Here is a 20,101-nt window from a genome sequence, read left to right as displayed (position 1 = left end):
AACAGAATAGGTGAGGGTTAGTATCCAATTCTAACTATCATGTTACTTATGTTTTAGTGCTAATGACTAACAACAGAGATGCAGTATGTACAGTTAATCAGCAGCTCTAGTCAGGATATGCTAAACTGAAGTAGTGAGTCTTCAGCCGGGATTTAAAAGCTGAGACCGAAGGGGCATCTCTTATAGTAGCAGGCAGACCATTCCACAGTTTAGGGGCCCTGTAACTAAAAGCTCAACCTCCCATTGTTATTTTTTTAATCCTTGGAACCATAAGCAGACCAGCATCTTGAGATCTTAATGTGCGCTCTGGTTTTTAAGTCATGATAAGTTCAGACAAGTAAGCCGGACCTCGGCCATTTAATGCTTTATATGTTAAAAGAAGGATTTTGAAATCTGCCCTAAACTTAAACAGGAACCAGTGTAAGGATTTAAGAACTGGAGTTATGTGTTCGTATTTGCTTGTTCTTGTAATAATTCTTGCAGCCGCATTTTGTATTAACTGGAGGCTGTATAAAGAACAGTTTGAACATCCAGTGAACACCGCATTGCAGTAGTCAATCCTACTAGAGATAAATGCATGAATTAACTTCCTCAGAATCCTGTTTATTTAGAAAGCGCCTTAATTTCCTAACATTTTTAAGATGGAAGAAACATGTTTTGGACAACTTTGTAATATGCACTTTAAATGACATGCTAGAGTCAAAGATAACTCCTAGATTGCGGGCTGATTCAGTAAAATTAATTGGGATTCCAACTGAGTTAAAAGATGACAAAATATTGTTATGATCAGCATCATTCCCTCCAACAATTAACATCTCTGTTTTATCTGTATTTAAAGACAAGTAGTTCTCATTCATCCACTCCTTTAATTCACTAACACAACTAATTAAAGACAACATCGGAGAAACTTCATCTGATTTAAATGAAAGGTATAACTGGGTGTCATCTGCATACGAGTGAAAATTAACATTATGTTTCCTAATGATAGATCCCAGTGGAAGCATGTAAAGTGAAAACAGTAGAGGTCCCAGTACTGAGCCCTGCGGGACCCCATATTGAACTTCTGTGTATAATGATGAGGTACTGTCAGCACATTTCTGTACATATTGGAATCGATTTGATAAATAAGAACTAAACCAAGCGAGCACGGTGCCTGTAAGCCTAACATCATTTTCTAGCCTGTGTAGTAAAATAGAATGGTCGATGGTGTCAAATGCTGCACTTAAGTCCAACAACATAATTACAGTGGAGTTTCCTTCATCGGAGGATATCAGAATGTCGTTTGCAACCCGCGTTAGTGCCGTTTCTGTACTATGACCAGTGCAAAAACCAGACTGGAATTTCTCAAATAAATTGTAATGCGTAAGGTGTGACTGAAGCTGATTGGCGACTACTTTTTCTAGTATTTTAGAGAGAAATGGTAGATTTGAAATAGGCCTATAATTATTTAGTATGTGTGGGTCTAGGTCTGACTTTTTAAGTAATGGTTTAATGACTGACACTTTTAGTGTATCAGGTACTGTGCCATGCAATAATGAACTACTGATAATGTTTAGAATAGGCGCTGCAAGAACATTCATTGCACTTTTTACTAGTTTTGTTGGCACTGGATCTAGGGAACAAGTAGTGGGCTTCATTTTAGAAATTAAAGTTAAGACTTCCTGCTCAGTTACAGGATTAAAATTACTAAAGTGCTGAGTGCAATGTGAGACAGGGTCTGCTAAGCCAGTATTTGGTTTGTAGTGTGATGTAGTGTTATGAACTTCATTGAAGAAGTTCATAAAGTCTGTACTGCTAATATCTGTTGGTATTTTGCACTGTTGATCTGAATTTCCATTTCTTAATTTAGCCAATGTTCTAAACAGTACCCGAGGATTTTTATTATTGTTATCTATTAATGTAGAATAGTATTCTGAGCGAGCTTTAAAGAGGGCTTTTTTATATTTATTAACACTCTTTGTCCATGCAATTTAAAAGACATGTAGCTTTGTTGTTCTCCATCTGCGCTCCAGTTTTCGACACTCTAATTTAAGAGCTCGAGTGTTTTCATTAAACAAGGGAGAGTTTCTAGGTGCTTTGATCATTTTTGTTTTAAGGGGAGCCACTGTGTCAAGAGCATCTCTCAAGGTCACATTATAATGTGATGTTAGCTGATCTAAATTGTTTTCCACGTTTACATTTGATGTTAACTGATCTGAATGGTTTTCCGCAGTTACACTCGACTTATTCAAAGTATCTATAAATTTTGAAGCAGAATTACAATCTAGATGTCGCACTGTCTTTGTTTTAATCTGGGAGTGTGTTGACAAGGGCAGGACTAAATCAAATGTAATTAAGTAGTGATCGGAAATAACTTCATTTAACTTCATTTAATGGAGTGATATTTAAATTTTGAATTTCAACTTTATTTTTAAATTTTGAGTCAACTACCATGATAAGTAGAGATTTGACCTTATTTAGGTCCAGCCTTTCTCAGAATTTACTTGAAAGTCAGATTTTAATATGTAAACCTTTTTAAAATTATTGTGACATTCATTGAACTCTTTGGGTACATGTAAAATTTTGCAGGACAGTACAAACTGCTGGCAGAAAATGATTTTCAACTTTTAAAAGATTAAGCCCAGACATCCATCATTATGAAAACACAAGGATTAAAAAAAATGTCCCTATCATGAAGAATATCTCTCTCTCTTTTCTTTTCTTTCTTTTAAAGGCTTTACTTGATCTTGGAGCATCTCCCAATTACAAAGATCGTCGTGGTCTTACACCACTTTATCACTCTGCAATGGTTGGGGGGGAGACAATGTGCTGTGAGAGCTTGCTGTACCATCGTGCAAAGATTGGAATACAGGATGAGAATGGCTGGGAGGAGATTCACCAGGTACCAGCAATCGCTTTGATGATTGGATTTCTGCATCTTCTCCCAAATGTTCATCTCTACTTTTGCTGCTTTACCACTATTTCATTAGTTATGACTAAGCTTTATACAACCACTGATTTGCACATTTTTATGTTATGTCATTTAATCAATATTCACATCTCTGTACAGTACACAGTATGCATAAGTCATGATGCACATTGTTCATCAGTACATTAATTTTCTTAAATTATGCTACTTTATGTCCCTGCTGTTTAGAATTACTAATTTTATACAGTATTTGAACACATATAAATAGTTTTTAAATTTTAAACAATGTCTAAGAATAACATACAATAATATGGTAAAAGGTAATAGTGTGTGATTGTGATCATGGAAATCCAGTATTAAATTATGATTAGAGTATGTTAGTATGATCTGTTGCCACTTTGTCCTTGTGCAAATATTTAAGAGGTCATTGGAATTCAGCAGCTCTGTCTATGTGTGCTTTGCTGATTTGCCTGCATAGTATATTGTACAAGTATCTTGTGAAAGGAACTACTTCTTCTTTCTGCTGCTCCTGTTAGGGGTTGCCACAGCGAATTATCTTCTTCCATATTTTTCTGTCCTCTGCATCTTGTTCTGTTAAACCCATCACCTGCATGTCCTCTCTCACCACATCCATAAACCTTCACTTAGGCCTTCCTCTTTTCCTCTTCCCTGGCAGCTCTGTCCTTAGCATCCTGCTCCCAAAATACTCAGCATCTCTTCTCTGCACATGTCCAAACCAACACAATCTCGCATCTCTGACTTTGTCTCCCAACCGTCCAACTTGAACTGACCCTCAAATGTACTAATTTCTAATCCTATCCATCCTCATCACACCCAGTGCAAATCTTAGCATCTATAACTCTGCTACTTCCAGCTCTGTCTCCTGCTTTCTGGTCAGTGCCACCGTCTCCAACCCATATAACATAGCTGGTCTCACTACCGTCCTGTAGACCTTCCCTTTCACTCTTGTTGATACCCGTCTGTCACAAATTACTCCTGACACTCTTCTCCACCCATTCCACCCTGCCTGCACTCTCTTTTTCACCTCTCTTTCACAGTCCCCATTACTCTGTACTGTTGATCCCAAGTATTTAAACTCACCCACCTTCACCAACTCTACTCCCTGCATCCTCACCATTCCACTGAACTCCCTCTCATTTACACACATGTATTCTGTCTTGTTCCTACTGACCTTCATTCCTGTCCTCTCTAGAGCATATCTCCACCTCTCCTGGGTCTCCTCAACCTGCTCCCTACTATCGCTACAGATCACAATGTCATCAGCAAACATCATAGTCCACGGGGACTCCTTTCTAATCTCGTCTGTCAACCTGTCCATCACCATTGCAAATAAGAAAGGGCTCAGAGCCGATCCCTGATGTAATCCCACCTCCAACTTGAATGCATCCATCACTCCTACTGCAGACCTCACCACTGTCACACTTCCCTTGTACATATTCTGTACAACTCTTATGTACTTCTCTGCCACTTCCGACTTCCTCATACAATACCACAGCTCCTCTCGAGGCACCCTGTCATATGTTTTCTCCAGGTCCACAAAGATGCAATACAACTCCTTCTGGCCTTCTCTAAACTTCTCCATCAACATCCTCAGAGCAAACATTTCATCTGTGGTGCTCTTTCTTGGCATGAAACCATACTGTTACTCACTAATCATCACGTCACTTCTTAACCTAGCTTCCACTACTCTTTCCCATAACTTCATGCTGTGGCTCATCAGTTTTATTCCCCTGTAGTTACTGCAGTCCTGCACATCCCCCTTATTCTTAAATATTGGCACCAGTACACTTCTTCTCCACTCCTCAGGCATCCTCTCACTTTCCAAGATTCCATGAAACAATCTGGTAAAAAAATCCACTGCCATCTCTCCTAAACTCCTCCATGCTTCCATAGGTATGTCATCTTGACCAATGGCCTTTCCATTTTTCATTCTCTTCATAGCTGTCCTTACTTCCTCCTTGCTAATCCATTGCACTTCCTGATTCACTATCTCCACATCCTCCAACCTTGTCTCTCTCTCGTTCTCTTCATTCATCAGCCTCTCAAAGTACTCTTTCCATCTGCTCAACACATAAGTTGGCAGTTCTAAACACAGCACCACGGAAACTGTGAAATGAACTACTAAAATATAGAATTCCATGACTGCAGCTGCATGCCATTCTGTCCAGTTATTGCATACTTGGCATTAGTTTGAGTTTTAAGTCTATTTAAGTTGGCATAGGACATTGTTAAGAGTGTATGTTGTCTGCTATCTTTCTGGTATATTCACAGACAGAAGTCAGGCTTGAGGACCTGAGGGTTTCACCTCTGCTCTTTACATATGCAGTTTTCCTTTTATTCCCATCTTATCGTGATCTCTGGTATGCACTGGAATGCTTAATGTCTGAGTGTGTTCAGAATATAAATTAGTACATCTAAATCTGAGGTTGTTTATACAGGATTTATACTGGAAAAGTGTAGTTTGCTCTATGTGGGTTATGGGGAAGCAGTAGTCTAGCTGAAGAAGTCTTGAGATTGACTAATAAATCAGTGCAGGGGCAGCAGTTTTGCAAACATTGTTCTGAGTTGAGGTCATGAACAGTGTGAAATAATAACAGGCTGATTTACTAATCAGTCTGTTTCCTCATTTTCATCTATGATCACAAGCAACAAATAGTGACCAATAGAAATAGACAGGGTAGCTGGGCTTGCCGTCCATTACAGAGCAGGGAGCACAATAATACATGATAAATTTGCTATAGACCACTGCATCTTGACAGTGATAGGAGGCAGTTAAACTGATTTAGATATCTAGTGGGGATACTTTATTGACGTCTCTCACACAAAGCTTATTAAATTTCTTCAACTTGATTTTTTATCATTGCATCCTTTTAGAGGACATTCACATGGGGAGGTGATGTAAAGTACTTCAGTATAAAATAGTGAAAAAAATAACAACAGCTAACTTAGATTAAGCTTGTTCGAGAATGTTAAGTTTTTAAAATTTGTTAAAGGAAATAAGTACTGTATCCTTTGTGTGTAGGCTCACGAACGTCTCGGAACACGTACAAATCAGTTTATGACCAAAAAGTTCGCTAAACTTTTGCATCTGTTCACAACCACACACTCGGTATATGAACAAGCCAGTTTCCCTTTCGGTTTGTACGTGTTCAGTCTCTCCCTGTGCATTTCCTGTGCAGTGAGCAAGAGAGAGAGAGCGAGAGAGCGCGACACACACACGAGAAAGAGACACACACACACAAGCGCGAGAGAGAGACACACATGGATTAATTGAATTTACATACAATCCTATGGGGGAAGTTACTTTGGTTCACGACCAAATCGGGTTACAACCAGAGTTTTGGAACGAATTATGGTCGTGAACCGAGGTTCCACTGTAATGGATTGGGGACTGCTATTTGTAATACTCTGAGAAAATGTAAAGATTTTACACATCACAAGAAGTAAGGTTTTGTTTTGGTAAACTGTATGTATGTGGCTGTAAAGTCAAAGCTGATTTTTGTACAGCACATTCAACATCCATTAATCTTTATACAGGTGTTTCAACATTTTTGTTTTTTGGAATCCATCTTGTTGTTGGTGTCTATTTATTACTGTCAATCTCATTGTATTCTGTTGTATTTATTTAGTATGCTCCCCATATCCCCTTACATCCTGACACTTCAAGTTAGTTTGCATCAATCATTTCATTATCTTTATGTATCTCCATAGATGCAGCTGGAAGCACAGATGTGTTTGTGGAAGACCTTCCATACCCTCATTTCATCAATTCATTATTTAAAATCTCCATTCCGCAGGTATCTATACATCTGCAGATGTAAATTGTCATGTTGCCACCTCACCCTTCTTCTCTCCACCATTGCCTTTTACTTATCACATTGCCTTCCTCTAGCTCACACACAGCTTGTTTCTTGTGCAGGCCTGTCAAAATGGACACGCACAACACCTGGAACACCTGCTGTTTTATGGAGCAGACTCCAGTAGCCAAAATGCATCAGGCAATACAGCCTTGCACATATGTGCACTGTATAATAAGGTATATTAGCAATTTTTCTTTTCTTCATTTACCCTTTTTTGTATGTCTCAACTGCTTTTTCTTTTTTTTTTGTATTTTTTTCAAATTTTCTATTCTAATTTAAACTGATGCTTTATTTCTCCAGGAGAACTGTGCACGGATTCTCCTGTACCGAGGAGCCAATAAGGATATGAAAAACAACAATGGGCAAACACCATTTCAAGTGAGATTTGTTTCTTACATTCTGCCATTAGTTATCCTTTGCTCCTTAACGTATAATGGATGTGACTCGGGCTGAGCATATTTGTGTTTTAGGTGGCTGTCATAGCCGGGCACTTTGAACTCGGAGAGATCATAAAGAATCACCAAGATTCAGATGTAGGTGAGTGTGTCATTCTAAGTGTTTGTCTGTTTATTTGTCAATCTAACGTACACAATGTATAGGTGCAGGAAAATATATTGCACAATTATTTCTGTCTTTTAAATATCAGTGTTTGGTATGTTGAACAGATTTTATTGTTGACTGGACTGTGTCTTATTCATTATAATTTTATTAATAAGCTCAAAAACGCATACAAATCCATCTATTTACCTATTTAATCCAGTTTTAGGTTTGCATGAGCTGGGATCTATCTTGAAAGCATTGAATGCAAGGCAGCAATCAGTCCTAGAAAGGAGATTAGTTCCTTTCTGGGTACAGTCATGCACAAACCTACTCAATCATACTGTGACACTGTAAAGTCACCAAATTGCATGCCCTAAAGATGTGAGAAGAAAACTGGAGTACCCAAAATAAAGCCCATGCTGATATATGGAGAACATGCAAGCTCCACTGCAACTGTGATCAAGTTTGAAGTCTGGCTCATTAAACTGATTCATGTAAAAGTGTTTAATAAAGTTGCTACCTGTATTTTTTATGTATGCTCAGAAATGGTGCTTGTAAATGTGTACACTCACTTCTTGCATAGTATCAATAAGCGCACTTTTGAGGATATATTTATTATACTTATATATACTTATAATTATTATTATAGCATTCAATAAAACACTCTGCAAAAGGTTTATTTTCCCATTGTCAATGTTTCTAGAGATGCAAACTTTCCATTTTCCAGATATGATTTTGTGTTAATACACTAAAAACCAATAACCTAGTCTAATACTGTCATCTAGAAATTGCATTTTTAAAGTGTTTCTTCACTTTAAAAACATCAAATCATTCTTTCAATTCAGGATCTCTGTCACTCTCAAATTAGGATCATAAAAACTAGTTTTGCAGAGCATAGCCTCTTTAATACAATGCTGATGGGTTTATAAAAACACAAAGAAAGTTTGGTAGAGGATAAACAGTTCAGCCCAATATGGCTTACCAATTCCTGATCACTTAAAGTTTACAAAACATGTCTGAATCAAGATCCAAATGTCTGCAATATGCTCTTCAACAGAATGAAAGAGAAGGTTCACCTCAAAAACTTTGGTCAGCGTGCTTATGTTAACTAAACTGTCAAAATGCTAAAATTCATAGCTGCTCAAAGACGTCCTTTGACCCATCATTTGCTTTGGACGTGATGACGTTCAATGCAGTATATTCATACCTATGATCCACTTCAGTACTAAACAGATTTTGAAATACCAAACAATAATAGTAAGATATAAACTTAAATTAAACATACACCTATCAGCTACAACTTTAAAACTACCTACCTAATATTGTGTAGGTTCCCTTGTACTGCCAGAACAGTTCTGACCCAATGAGGCATGGACTCCACAAGATCTGTGAAGGTGCTCTGTGGTATGTGACACCAAGTTAGCAGCAGCATTTAAAAATCACCAAAATGGTAGTGCCCGTGAAATGCATGTACACAAAATGTCAGCACACAAAAAGCATAAAATGGCAGAAGACATGAAATCACCAAGACAATAGTGAAATTATCTTTATATATAATCTTTATTTGGATCTTGATCTTTGTTTGTTCGTGAATTCACTGCCTTGTGTGGTATTCCTGCTGTGTTCAGTAGAGGGCAGTAGTGATGGAGGAGGAGAGGAAGTGAGGGGGAGGATCGTTGGATGAGGTTGGAGTGTGGTGATTAAAGAGGATTGAACTAAAGGAGACTACGTGCTGTTTGTACTGGCTGAATACACAACACCTTGGTTGTTACTTTTGTTTACAAACACTGTCGATACCACTCTTTGTGTTTAGATCTGGCGTCGACACCACTCTTTGTGTTTAGATCTGGCGTTGACACCGTGCTTTGTGTTTCGATCTGGCGTCGACACCTGGTTCGTTGTCGAGACTGTGGTTTTTTGTGTTTCTATTGACCGTTGTTGGCAGCACTTCGTCCAAATCGAATGTTCACCCACTTCTTGGAGTCAGCAGTCAGAGTATATAAGTCGGACACACTTCTGTGATTTTCCATCAGTCAGCGTTTGGAGTTCAAGAAAGAAGCATTGGTTCTTCCTTACTCTTTGAATTGCCACAAAGCAACCTGTGAGATTGGAGAAAGGTTGAGAAGAGAGGAAACAACAGCGTCATGAAAACGAGATGGACTGTGAATGGAGAGAAGCAGAAATGCTCCTCCATGACCACATAATTACTATTCGGACAGTGATTCCGAGTAGGCCGTTCCTATCGAATCAATGTCCAAGGGTTTTGTTTTGTAATTTTGTTTCCCTTATAAAAAATCATAATGCTGTGTGACGAAGGGCCCAGTTCATGACTGGCAGCCGCGTTTAAACAGGGAGCCCTTCACAGACAACTTTAACATGCGCAACGTAGTTGGGCGCACATGGCTAGTGAATAAATAACAACCGAAAAATCAGGCATTATTTGTCTAATTCTGTCAATGTGAAATTCGCATTCTTCTTCTGTGTATTTGAGGATTCCTCCCTAAGTCAAATGATTTTCACTCTTGTCCTAAATATGTGTGCACTCCATTGACTTTCAAATATAAATTTTGCACATGTTCATGAGTCTGGGTGATTTCTTGAATAGGTTGAAGCCCCATTCAGGTTTGTGTCCTGCCTTCTGTTTGATATTTCCTATTTAGGCCCTGGTTCTCCATGACTATAGAAGTAAATTAATTCAATGCATTTAAAGCATTAATGTCAGACTGTATGAGAGAGTGTGGCTGTATTCAGAAGTAAACAGTTTCCTGGATTACTGGTGTAGGTTGTAATTTGTCTTGTTCCTAATAGTGCCAAGATAGTCTTCACCCTGTCAAAACAATAAAACTGGATTAAGTGGTTTCAGTAAAGAGGCAAATCGATCATTTCCTTGTTGTCCCCCTGAAACCTCTCTGTGTTCTTTTGTTCCATAATCTGCAAAAAAGCTCCTTTGTACACCTCTTCAATAGGTTGTTGTCAGATCATTTGTGCATAAAGTATGTTTTTCCTAGTCTTACACATCAGGTGCAATGGTGGGTAAATAAATGATGAGGTTTCTACCAGCAATGCCAGAGTGAGCAACTTTAGTCCACTTATACATATCTGGCAGGTGGTCTCTATAGGGGACAGAGCCTGGTTTTACATTAGTTTACTTTCTTGTGAATCCAAACATCATCATTGTCACCTTGTCTCAGTATACATGTCTTAATCTTAAAAAATGTGGAATAATTTATATGTTTAGTATGTTTGGCTGAACTCTCTGTTAGTATACAAATGACAAGAATTTTTCAGTGCTGTCCAGTGTTATCTATTGGTAGGCACAATGTAGGAACTCCTAAACATTCTGTTTTTTTTTTTCAAAAAACAATTTTGAAGACTCTCTTGTAAGTTCATCTGAAGATCTGTTAGTGAAAAAAAATATACACACACATTTTATTTTGCTTTAAAATATATATTTTTTTCTGTTCACTTACCTGTTTTCCCAGTCTATATCCATCCATCCATCCATTTTCCAACCCGCTGAATCCGAACACAGGGTCACGGGGGTCTGCTGGAGCCAATCCCAACCAACACAGGGCACAAGGCAGGAACCAATCCCGGGCAGGGCGCCAACCCACTGCAGGACACACACACACCAAGCACTCACTAGTGTCAATTTAGAATTGCCAATCCACCTAACCTGCATGTCTTTGGACTGTGGGCGGCAACTGGAGTACCCGGAGGAAACCCACGCAAACTCCACACAACGAGGACCTGGGAAGCGAACCCGGGTCTCCTAACTGCGAGGCAGCAGCGCTACCACTGAGCCACCGTGCCACCCCCAATCTATATCAAATGAGACCATGAGTTTAGCAGTTCTTGTCATGAATAATTAATTAAGGGGAATATATCTGAATTATTAGAAACAAGTTTAAAAACCTAATCAAGACTGTAAAGATAAAGTCTGGAGCTATGATATTTAAAATGAGTTTGATTTTAATAAGGATTCTTTCAAATCTCTGTGTCTTAAGTAATTTCAAATTTTAGTTTCATATTAACTAAAACTGCTATGGTGCACCTTAACAGTTGCAGTAATGAAAGGCATCTTGATTGGCAAGATGTGACTTTCACATGCTTGTAAAGAGTGTCAGTATTAAGAGAGAGTTTAGTGTGACTGCAGTTCTAATTTCACAGATAATAGTCAAAAGTTGTTCTCATATTAACATACTAGAAGCTGGGACTGGTTACAGTTATAGTTTGAGTGAAACAACCTAAAAATACTTATTTTATACATTATTTTTGTATATTAAATATTCTGCTAAGGAGTTTTACTAGTTTGGAGATATAGCACAATTGGATCACAGTGAGGGGAAGTTACTTCCTCAAAGACACAAACTAGAAGTGCATTTGCAACCTTGCAGTATATAATCTAATGTTTCAATCACAAGTTCACACTATCTTGTGAAAGATTACCTGCAGAGCATGATGACGATTAAGAATGCTAGGGATACAAACAAAAGTGAAATCCTTTATCTGATACTTTTTTATTGCAGAGATAAAGGGGAAAAAAAGCAGTATAGTTCTGCAACATAGATAGATAGATAGATAGATAGATAGATAGATAGATAGATAGATAGATAGATAGATAGATAGATAGATAGATAGATAGATAGATAGATAGATAGATAGATTAGAGTTACAGGGAAAAAAAGCAATATAACTTTGCAGTATTTTTGTGGAGATTTAACATGAATACCCTGAAGACAACATTAGGATTTTTTTGCTGTCTATGAAAATTTAGATGTTTTGTATTTTATTAGTACCTCTCAGAAAGTACATCACAGTCAAAATGCATTGCTTATGCAGTCCCTTTGATAGAAAACTGCTGTATCCATGCTTAAGATGTTCAGGTATGTTTTGGTCATCATATTATAAAGAATGACAATGATGGACAGGTTTACCAAAGGGGATGGAACGACCCTTGCCTGGCTGGAAGGTCCATATAAAGAATGAAGGTTCTAAATGGATGGACATCCTGACTAGGATGGCTTGTGCTCCCTCTTCTGGGTGGACAAGTGAAGTAGAAGGATGGGGAAGATTGCCTATCAGGACTACATAATCTCCAAAGGTACTAGGAGGCAGTGTCCCTTTACTGTAGTGTCTCTCTGTGCACATCCTTGGAGCAACCAGGCAATTGCAGTCCTACTGGGCAGCCTTGCTGGGTGCTGTGGGTGCTACCAGAAGGAGCTGCCAAAAGTAGATGTCTCTACTGTAAGGTGCTTCTGCTTGACCCAGAAATGCTACCGGTATGTAATGCTGTGGCTCTGGAAGTTAATCCCGGGTTCAGCATAAAATTAGCAGCATTAACCTCAATCAGAAAGTTGGAGTCGAGTATGGAGAAAGGGCAAAGCATGTCTGGGAAGAGCGGAGGAGAAAATGAGAGAAAAAAGGAAAGAATAATATTGCTATTGTGTTGGACCTGCGAAGGAGCATTTGTTGAGGTATTTCTCTAAAGATAAATTCTTATTTTAAACTGGGGCTTATGTTTGTGAAGTTGTTTCTGGGGTTTGTGTGTCTGTAATGCCCCCTAGAAGTCACAATATTGATAAAGTAAGAAACCTTGATATCAAACATGTATCCACAAACATTATGAAAATTAAACTGTCTGGCATTGAGGAAATTAGGAGTGTCTTTTGGCCCAAACTAACAGGGGCACTTGAAGCTTACATTTTTCACTTTGTAGTATAAATCACTTTAATCCTGTCACATGAAGAGAACTGTAAGAATTTTGTATACAAGAAAATTCAGTTGACATTGCTTGTGACCTTGGGCTGCACTGTTCACATGCATCTTGTGTTCTGATTTGTCAAAGTTCATTTCTGCAACATGCAAGTTTATCCTGAGTTGAAAAATGCCCTTTGGGGGAAAAATGTTAAAGTCCTTATTAAATTAAAGAAACTGCAGAGCATGTTAATATTTTTTCTTCCATGGTTAATTACTGTCGAACCTAATTCAGATTTTAAGAACTGTATTCAAAATATATTCTTTGTATATGAAAATTTAACAAATAATTTATTGTAAAACATAGCCTCCATAATTTTAAATGGATATTTTCATATATTTCACCAAAATATTTCACAATCAACCTACTTCAAACATCAGGGTTAATGTCACAAGGAATAACCCAGCTCTAAAGTAAGAGGATGTGCCAAAATATGTGTTATGTAGTATAACTTAGTTTTCCCATTCTTACTGTGGATAGTCCTGAGATCCCTGAAATCAAGTATGCTCCAGCTATAGTGATTAAATCATATTGTAGGGACAATGGCATTTCCCATCACTAGTAAATGATACCATTGCATTCAACCTACCTCACACATTCCAGTGAAATGACAGGTTTCATAGGATGGTTTTCACAATTGTGTATTGTCACAGTTAGAGATGGCAAGAAATAAACTGGTAATACATTGCAAGATTACAATAGCATACTGACACTAAATCAAACAAACAAACATCACCTGTTTAGAAAGGTGCTGCCTTATTTATATGTGGTATACAATGTTTTGTTTGCTGACTAACTTGAAACCCTGCCTTGTTCATCAATAGGTTATGATACTCTATTCCCTAACAGCCAAAAAAGCAACTTATTTTTTTGACATTAATAAAATATTCAAATGTGGATTAGTTATAGTTGAAGCCTTGTATTCCATGCAGAAACCTCTTGTCAGTAAAGTTTTTTTTTTCTATAATAAGATTTCTGACACTTTCACTATAGTTCCTTTTTTGGAATCACCTAAATATGCACCTCAGAGGAAGGAAAGTGGAAGAACACTGTCAATCCCACATCCTCTGCTCCGAGCCAACAGCGACAATAGCCTTAATCTACCTGACTGGATGGTTTTCCCAGGCAGCACAGGACAGCCAACCATTGCTACCACTGCTGTGTCTATACAGGTTGGTTAGTAATAATTGTCATAGACTTTCGTAAAAGGTATTACAGTGAGACTTTTCTGAGCAATTGCTTTTCATTCATCTTTTCCAGGGTTATAAATCTGGAGGGACTATTAGGAGCTCAAGCAGTCCTAGGGGTGCCAGAAACCGCTCCCCATCACGTGGCAGGGGAGGCCCTGAAGAAGGAAGAAGACAGACTAGAGGCAGACAAGGGTGAGTGTCATTCAACACTTTTATGGTGGCAGTCATTCATTTATTACTCAGCTGTAGTCAATGTTACACTTCCTTGTAATCTCATTAACTTTTCTGCATTTATCTTGCGGTTTAGTATCCACTAAAAAAATATCGTGGAGGTTCATAAAACCTCCAAGAAATGCAAATTGTCTGCTACTTTTTGTTATATTAATTATAAACTTTTAATTGAGAGTCTTGTAATTAGGTGGCATCTTCCTGATCTTTCATTGTAATCTCTGAAATTACTAATAGTGCAGGCTGTACTTCTGTATCAATGAGAGAATATGTTTTGTGTCTATAGCTTTTTAGTGTATTGGGATTACTTCATATTCTTTTTACAATATTTTGCTTAATTTTGATTTTCCTGTCTATTATAATTTGTCTATTATAATTTTTCGTTGTTTCCTTTATGTATAACTATCGTGAAACTAATAAGTGGCAGTTAACAACAGAACAAAATATTCCATCCCACCTGCACATTTCTGGTCTCATCATAAAATAACTGTGTGAATAAGATATTCAGAAAAAATATACAGAACACTAATTTTTGAGGGCTAATATTCCACTCCAGTTTATTAAACAGTCTAGAAATTGGTAAGAATTTATGATATGGCTGATTTAGAACAGAAACATACTATCTAAAAAAATGAAATGTTGCATTTACAGAAAAAGGCAACTGATTCAGAAGCAAGTTTGAGTAAAATTTAGCATTAAATGCATCCTGAATTCTCTGGAGTAAAGTAACCTGTTATTCACATAAATGTTTTAATACTGCCCCTCTTGTCATATCCATGAGCAGCATTTGGGAGGAAAACTGCAGGGAGATAGAGGGAGAGTATGCAAACTCAATTTAGAACGAGGGTAGGTGATTCTAAATTGACAAGGTATGTGGAGGATTCATCATTTTGTATATTTTGACCTGTCTAGAGTTAGTTTGGGTAAGAGAGTCACTACAATAGCAGTATTCTCTTATTAGGTAACAGTGTTTGGACAGTGTCACATACCTAACAATTTCACAGCAGAGTGGAAGAGAGTACCTGCTTTTACTGGCTTTAAGATGAAAAAAGAAGATGGCGTGACAGATCCATTACCCAAAAGCAGTAAAAGGATTGCGAGTATAACATTCTCATTAGTGTGTGCGTTACATCATGATGAACAGATGCACTACAAATATTTCTGCATGTCTTCCTGGACTTTGACTTGATCAAATATATTATTTTGTTCCTACTGTTAGGCAAAATGGCATGCCCTGGAAATAAAATGTACACTTCCTTTACCTTGTTTGAGCAGGTCACATCCCTTGGTCCAAAACACTGTAATAATGTTTCTCCAGCATAAAAAGATACTTTGTATAAGCAAAACATGAACATATTGACATCTTTCTCTTTTCTAACTGATGTGTATAACAATCTTCTTACAGATTTCTGATTTTTAACAATTTCCTTTTACTGTTCTTAGAATCCCTGTATTTGTGTCATATTTTCTGATAACTACATCCTTTCACTACAGTTCTCCACACATTAATATTGTGCATATGAAAATAACAAAAAGTAAGGTTTCAGGAATGATTTAGTTGGTTGTAATGTCTGGAGATGACAAGACAGAATGTGAAAGAGAGCTAAAATGTTGTAAGCATCTGGTTGCTTCACATGTGCCAAGCAACAGGAACATCTAATCCAGGCTACATGATTTTTTAGCTTTGAAAATCAGTAGCCAGGTTTTGTAAATAGGTTTAAACTGGGGTTAAGGACATTTGGTTGTTTTGCTTTGTTTTGATATTTTGAACATATGATTGTCAGTCTTTCCAATTATGCAATTCTTAATTGCATTAAGGGTTTTTGTCAATGCATTGATGGATGGATGTTGTATATTATTAATTTCTGTGGGAAGACCAGCCTGTGGCAGGCACAGTTCTGTAATGGACCTATTTAGAATTGTAAGACTGTCTTAAGAGCAAACCTACATTAACACTCTGAGAAACTGCAAATTCCACACTGGAGGAAATCCAGATATCATGTCTGTAAGACACTAATAATACTCACATGTGACAGTGTCCTCCATGTTTAAAATCAATCAATGAATTAAAACAGTGCTGAGAAAGTCATCCAGCAAGTAACCTCATTATTCATTATGTATGAGGAAATGTTCAACAAAGTGTAAGGGCAAATTCTTTCCATTAAACTATAGTTGATTTCACACTGTAATGAGCAAAAAAACACTTTCACAAAAGAAAAAGAGTTGGGGACCTCCCCCGTATAATGTCTGAAGGACAAAAGAAAAACAAATACTCAAAAATGATGAATCAAAATACTTTTTACATCAGATGAAAATGTATTACTACAAATGGCGTTTTATACAGTGACGAAATGGTAGACGGAAATGAGTTGGCAAGAGATGACATCAAAACGGGCAGATGGATACGACATCATCAAAAGTGACCGGAAGTGACGTAATGGAGGAAGTGATGTCATCATCTGAAGACCGGGAGTATCATCATTGGATGAACCCAGAAACGACATCATCAAAGGATGCCAGAAGTGACGTTTCAGTGGCCATCTTGGAATCCGGAAGTGAGGTAAGGACATTATTTTTCTTCTCTGATGAAAGAGAGAGGCTTAGTACCACAAATCAACCCTTTGTCTTGTGATAATTCACTCAACTCCGGGCTTGTTGACTGCCTCCTAAGTGCACGTGTGTAACATGAACCCCCCCTCCCCCTCAGCCCAGACGCATTGGGGTGGGCGGCCTGCACCGAGAGGTTGTAAACACAGGAGACAGCATCCACATTGGCCTGCAAAGAACCCCTACAATAAATGACACTAAACCAATAAGGTTGAAGGTCCAAAAACCACCTAGTGACACGAGGGTTACACTCCCGATGAATGGCCATCCACTGAAGGCCAGCATGATCCGTCACCAGGGTAAACTCACATCCCAATAAGGTAGTACCTCAACTGGGTTATAGCCCATTTAATCACCAAGGCTATACACTCCACCGTGGCATACCTGGTCTCCCAGTCTAACAGTTTCCAGCTGATGTACATAACGGGGTGTTCAACGCCATCGATGCATTGGCTCAGCATGGCTCCAAGTCCTGTGTCCGATGCATCAGTCTGGAGGATAAAAAGAAAAGAAAAATTAGGAGATTTCAACACATGTGCTGACGTCAGGGCCAGTTTCAAGTCACCAAGTGTTTGGGGCAGCCACCCATATATTATTTTCCTGGCTGCAAATTGCAAATATATGACAGCACTGATGTGCACAAACTGGAGTCCAAAACAGAACTGAGGGAATAGGGAAAAGGTGGAGGCTTTTAAAGGTCAGGGTAGGAAGTGACGTCAAAGGGGCCAGGATCAGAAAGGTCTTCAGCCATAGGCTTGAGCCCGGACGTGACTTCAAGGGGGCCGGAGCCAGCAAGGCTTTCCTCTATAGGTCTGGACCCAGAAATAACGTCAACAGGGCCAGGTGGAACTTCCATGAATGGTCTGCAGGATAGCGAGAAAAAGAGTCAGTGCACTCTGCCACATTCTGGTCAGATTTGGAATTGCCCTCACTCAAGCCCTTTAGCTTCCTCCCATTTGCTCATGCGTGACGAGGCCATAGCCCAGACATACCCATCGGAGAAAGAGCATTGCCGTTGGCGTGAAGAGAGTCCAGACAATAAACAAGCGAAAAGTTGTAAGGCTGTAGGTCAAGAAACCACTGGGTGACCCGTGGATTTGACTCCTTGTGCAGGGCCATCCACTGTAAGGGTGTATGGTCCGTGACAAGCATGAACTCCCGGCCCAACAGGGAGTACCTCAGCTGTGTAATCACCCATTTGATTGCCAGAGCCTCCCTTTCCACACCTTCGATGCTTTTGGCTCAGCAAGGCCCCCAAGCCTGTGTCCTAAGTGTCCGTCTGGAGGATAAAAGGCATAGAAAAGTTAGGTGCTTTAAAGATTGGTGCGGACGTAATGGCCAGCTTCAAGTAACTAAATGCAGCGCCTGTCTTATCAGTCCATACCACAATGTTTGGGGCCCTCTTCTTTGTCAAATCAGTCAAGGGCACTGCTCTCTCCAAGAATCGGGACACAAGCTGCTGGTAGTACCCCAGTAACCCGAGAAAGTCTTGGACCTGCTGCTTGGTTCGCGGACGAGGCTATTTCAAAATGGCATCTACTTTGGAGCACTGTGGCTTCACAGTACCCCGACCCACCAGGTAACCTAAATACTTGGCTTCGTTTAATCCAAAGAAACATTTCGCAGGCTTAATCCGAAGTCCGGCCTCACCAAGTGTTCACAGTACTGTTCCTACCTGCTGTAGGTGTTCCGTCCATGTGCTGGAATAGATGACGACATCATCCAGGTAGGGAGCACTATATGAGTTATGAGGCCTGAGCACTTTATCCACCAGACGCTGGAAAGTTGCCGGAGCCCCATGCAACCCAAATGGAAGGACACTGGATACTGCCAGTGTCCGCTAGGGGTACTAAGCGCAGTCTTAACCTTTGCAGAGTCCGTTAAAGGAACCTGCCAGTACCCCTTTGTCATGTCCAGCATGGTCAAATAGTTAGCTTGTCCTAGCCTCTTGAGGAGGGTGTCCACTCGTGGCATCAGATAAGCATCAAATTGTGAGACTTGATTAAGTCGACATAAGTCATTGCAAATCCTCCAACTCCCGTCAGGCTTACTGACCAAGACAATGGGGCTGGACCAGGGACTATGACTTTCCTCTGTTACTCCTAGTTCCAGCATGTGCTTGATCTCAAGTTCCACTGGACTATAACCCCGGACTCACAATGTCACAATGTCGTCCTCAATCAGAGAGGTCCTTCCTGGTTTTACACTCACTACCTCCGGGATGGACCGTATAACTGTTTCCAGCTCCCATCGCTGTCTGGGACTTAAATCCAAATCGGTGTTAAGGCTACTCATGTGAGCAAAGAGTGAGCAGGGCTGACCAGAGGAGGGATCGGGATCCCTGTCCTTCCACGGTTTCAGCAGGTTTACATGATAAACCCGCTCCCTCGGCCGACGATTGGGTTGTTTCACCAAATAGTCGATGAGTCCTTTCCTCTCCTTAACCTCGTATGGACCTTGCCAATGGGCTAGTAACTTGGAGTGGGAGGTAGGTGCCAGAACCATGACTCGATCTCCCAGGCGGAACTCCCGGAGAGACGTGCCTCGGTCGTAATATCGGACTTGTGCTGCTTGTACCTCTTCCATGTGACTTTTAAGGAAGGGCAGAATCTTACCAAATCTATCGCGTAACTGTGAGACTTATTCCAATATGTTTGTGGCGGGAAGAGCCTCTTCTTCCCATCCTTCTTTTAAAATATCTAATATGCCCGGGGTTGTCATCCATACAATAATTCAAAATGTGAGAACCCCATGGAGGCTTGTGGGACTTCCTGATAGGCAAAAAGGACGAGGGGGAGGAGCTAATCCCAATTCCTTCCATCCTCATTGACCAATTTATGAAGCATTTGTTTGAGAGTTTAATTGAATCTCTTCACCAGACCATCGGTTTGAGGATGATACACCGTGGTCTTTAAAAACTTAATTTTAAGTAATTTGGCTGTTTCCCTGAACATCTCCCAGGTAAAAGGCATCCCTTGGACTGTCAGGA

General features: G+C 39.3%; 1 protein-coding gene across 4 annotated transcripts in view; it reads left to right on the top strand.

The window, feature by feature from the left end:
• Positions 1-20,101, top strand: part of shank1 (SH3 and multiple ankyrin repeat domains 1) — a 648,010-nt gene that overhangs the window by 277,349 nt on the left and 350,560 nt on the right. For all 4 annotated transcript variants that reach the window (XM_051933687.1, XM_051933685.1, XM_051933686.1 and 1 more), the window contains exons 7-12: positions 2,714-2,881; positions 6,849-6,965; positions 7,090-7,167; positions 7,260-7,326; positions 14,081-14,259; positions 14,348-14,469. In XM_051933687.1, the coding sequence (XP_051789647.1) occupies positions 2,714-2,881; positions 6,849-6,965; positions 7,090-7,167; positions 7,260-7,326; positions 14,081-14,259; positions 14,348-14,469 (731 nt within the window). The remainder of the gene's footprint in view (positions 1-2,713; positions 2,882-6,848; positions 6,966-7,089; positions 7,168-7,259; positions 7,327-14,080; positions 14,260-14,347; positions 14,470-20,101) is intronic.

This window comes from Erpetoichthys calabaricus, chromosome 11 (genome assembly GCF_900747795.2).
Source record: "Erpetoichthys calabaricus chromosome 11, fErpCal1.3, whole genome shotgun sequence".
Taxonomy (NCBI): Eukaryota; Metazoa; Chordata; class Cladistia; order Polypteriformes; family Polypteridae; genus Erpetoichthys; species Erpetoichthys calabaricus.
Note: the sequence above shows the minus strand (reverse complement) of the source record. Positions and strands in the feature narration are given on the sequence as shown.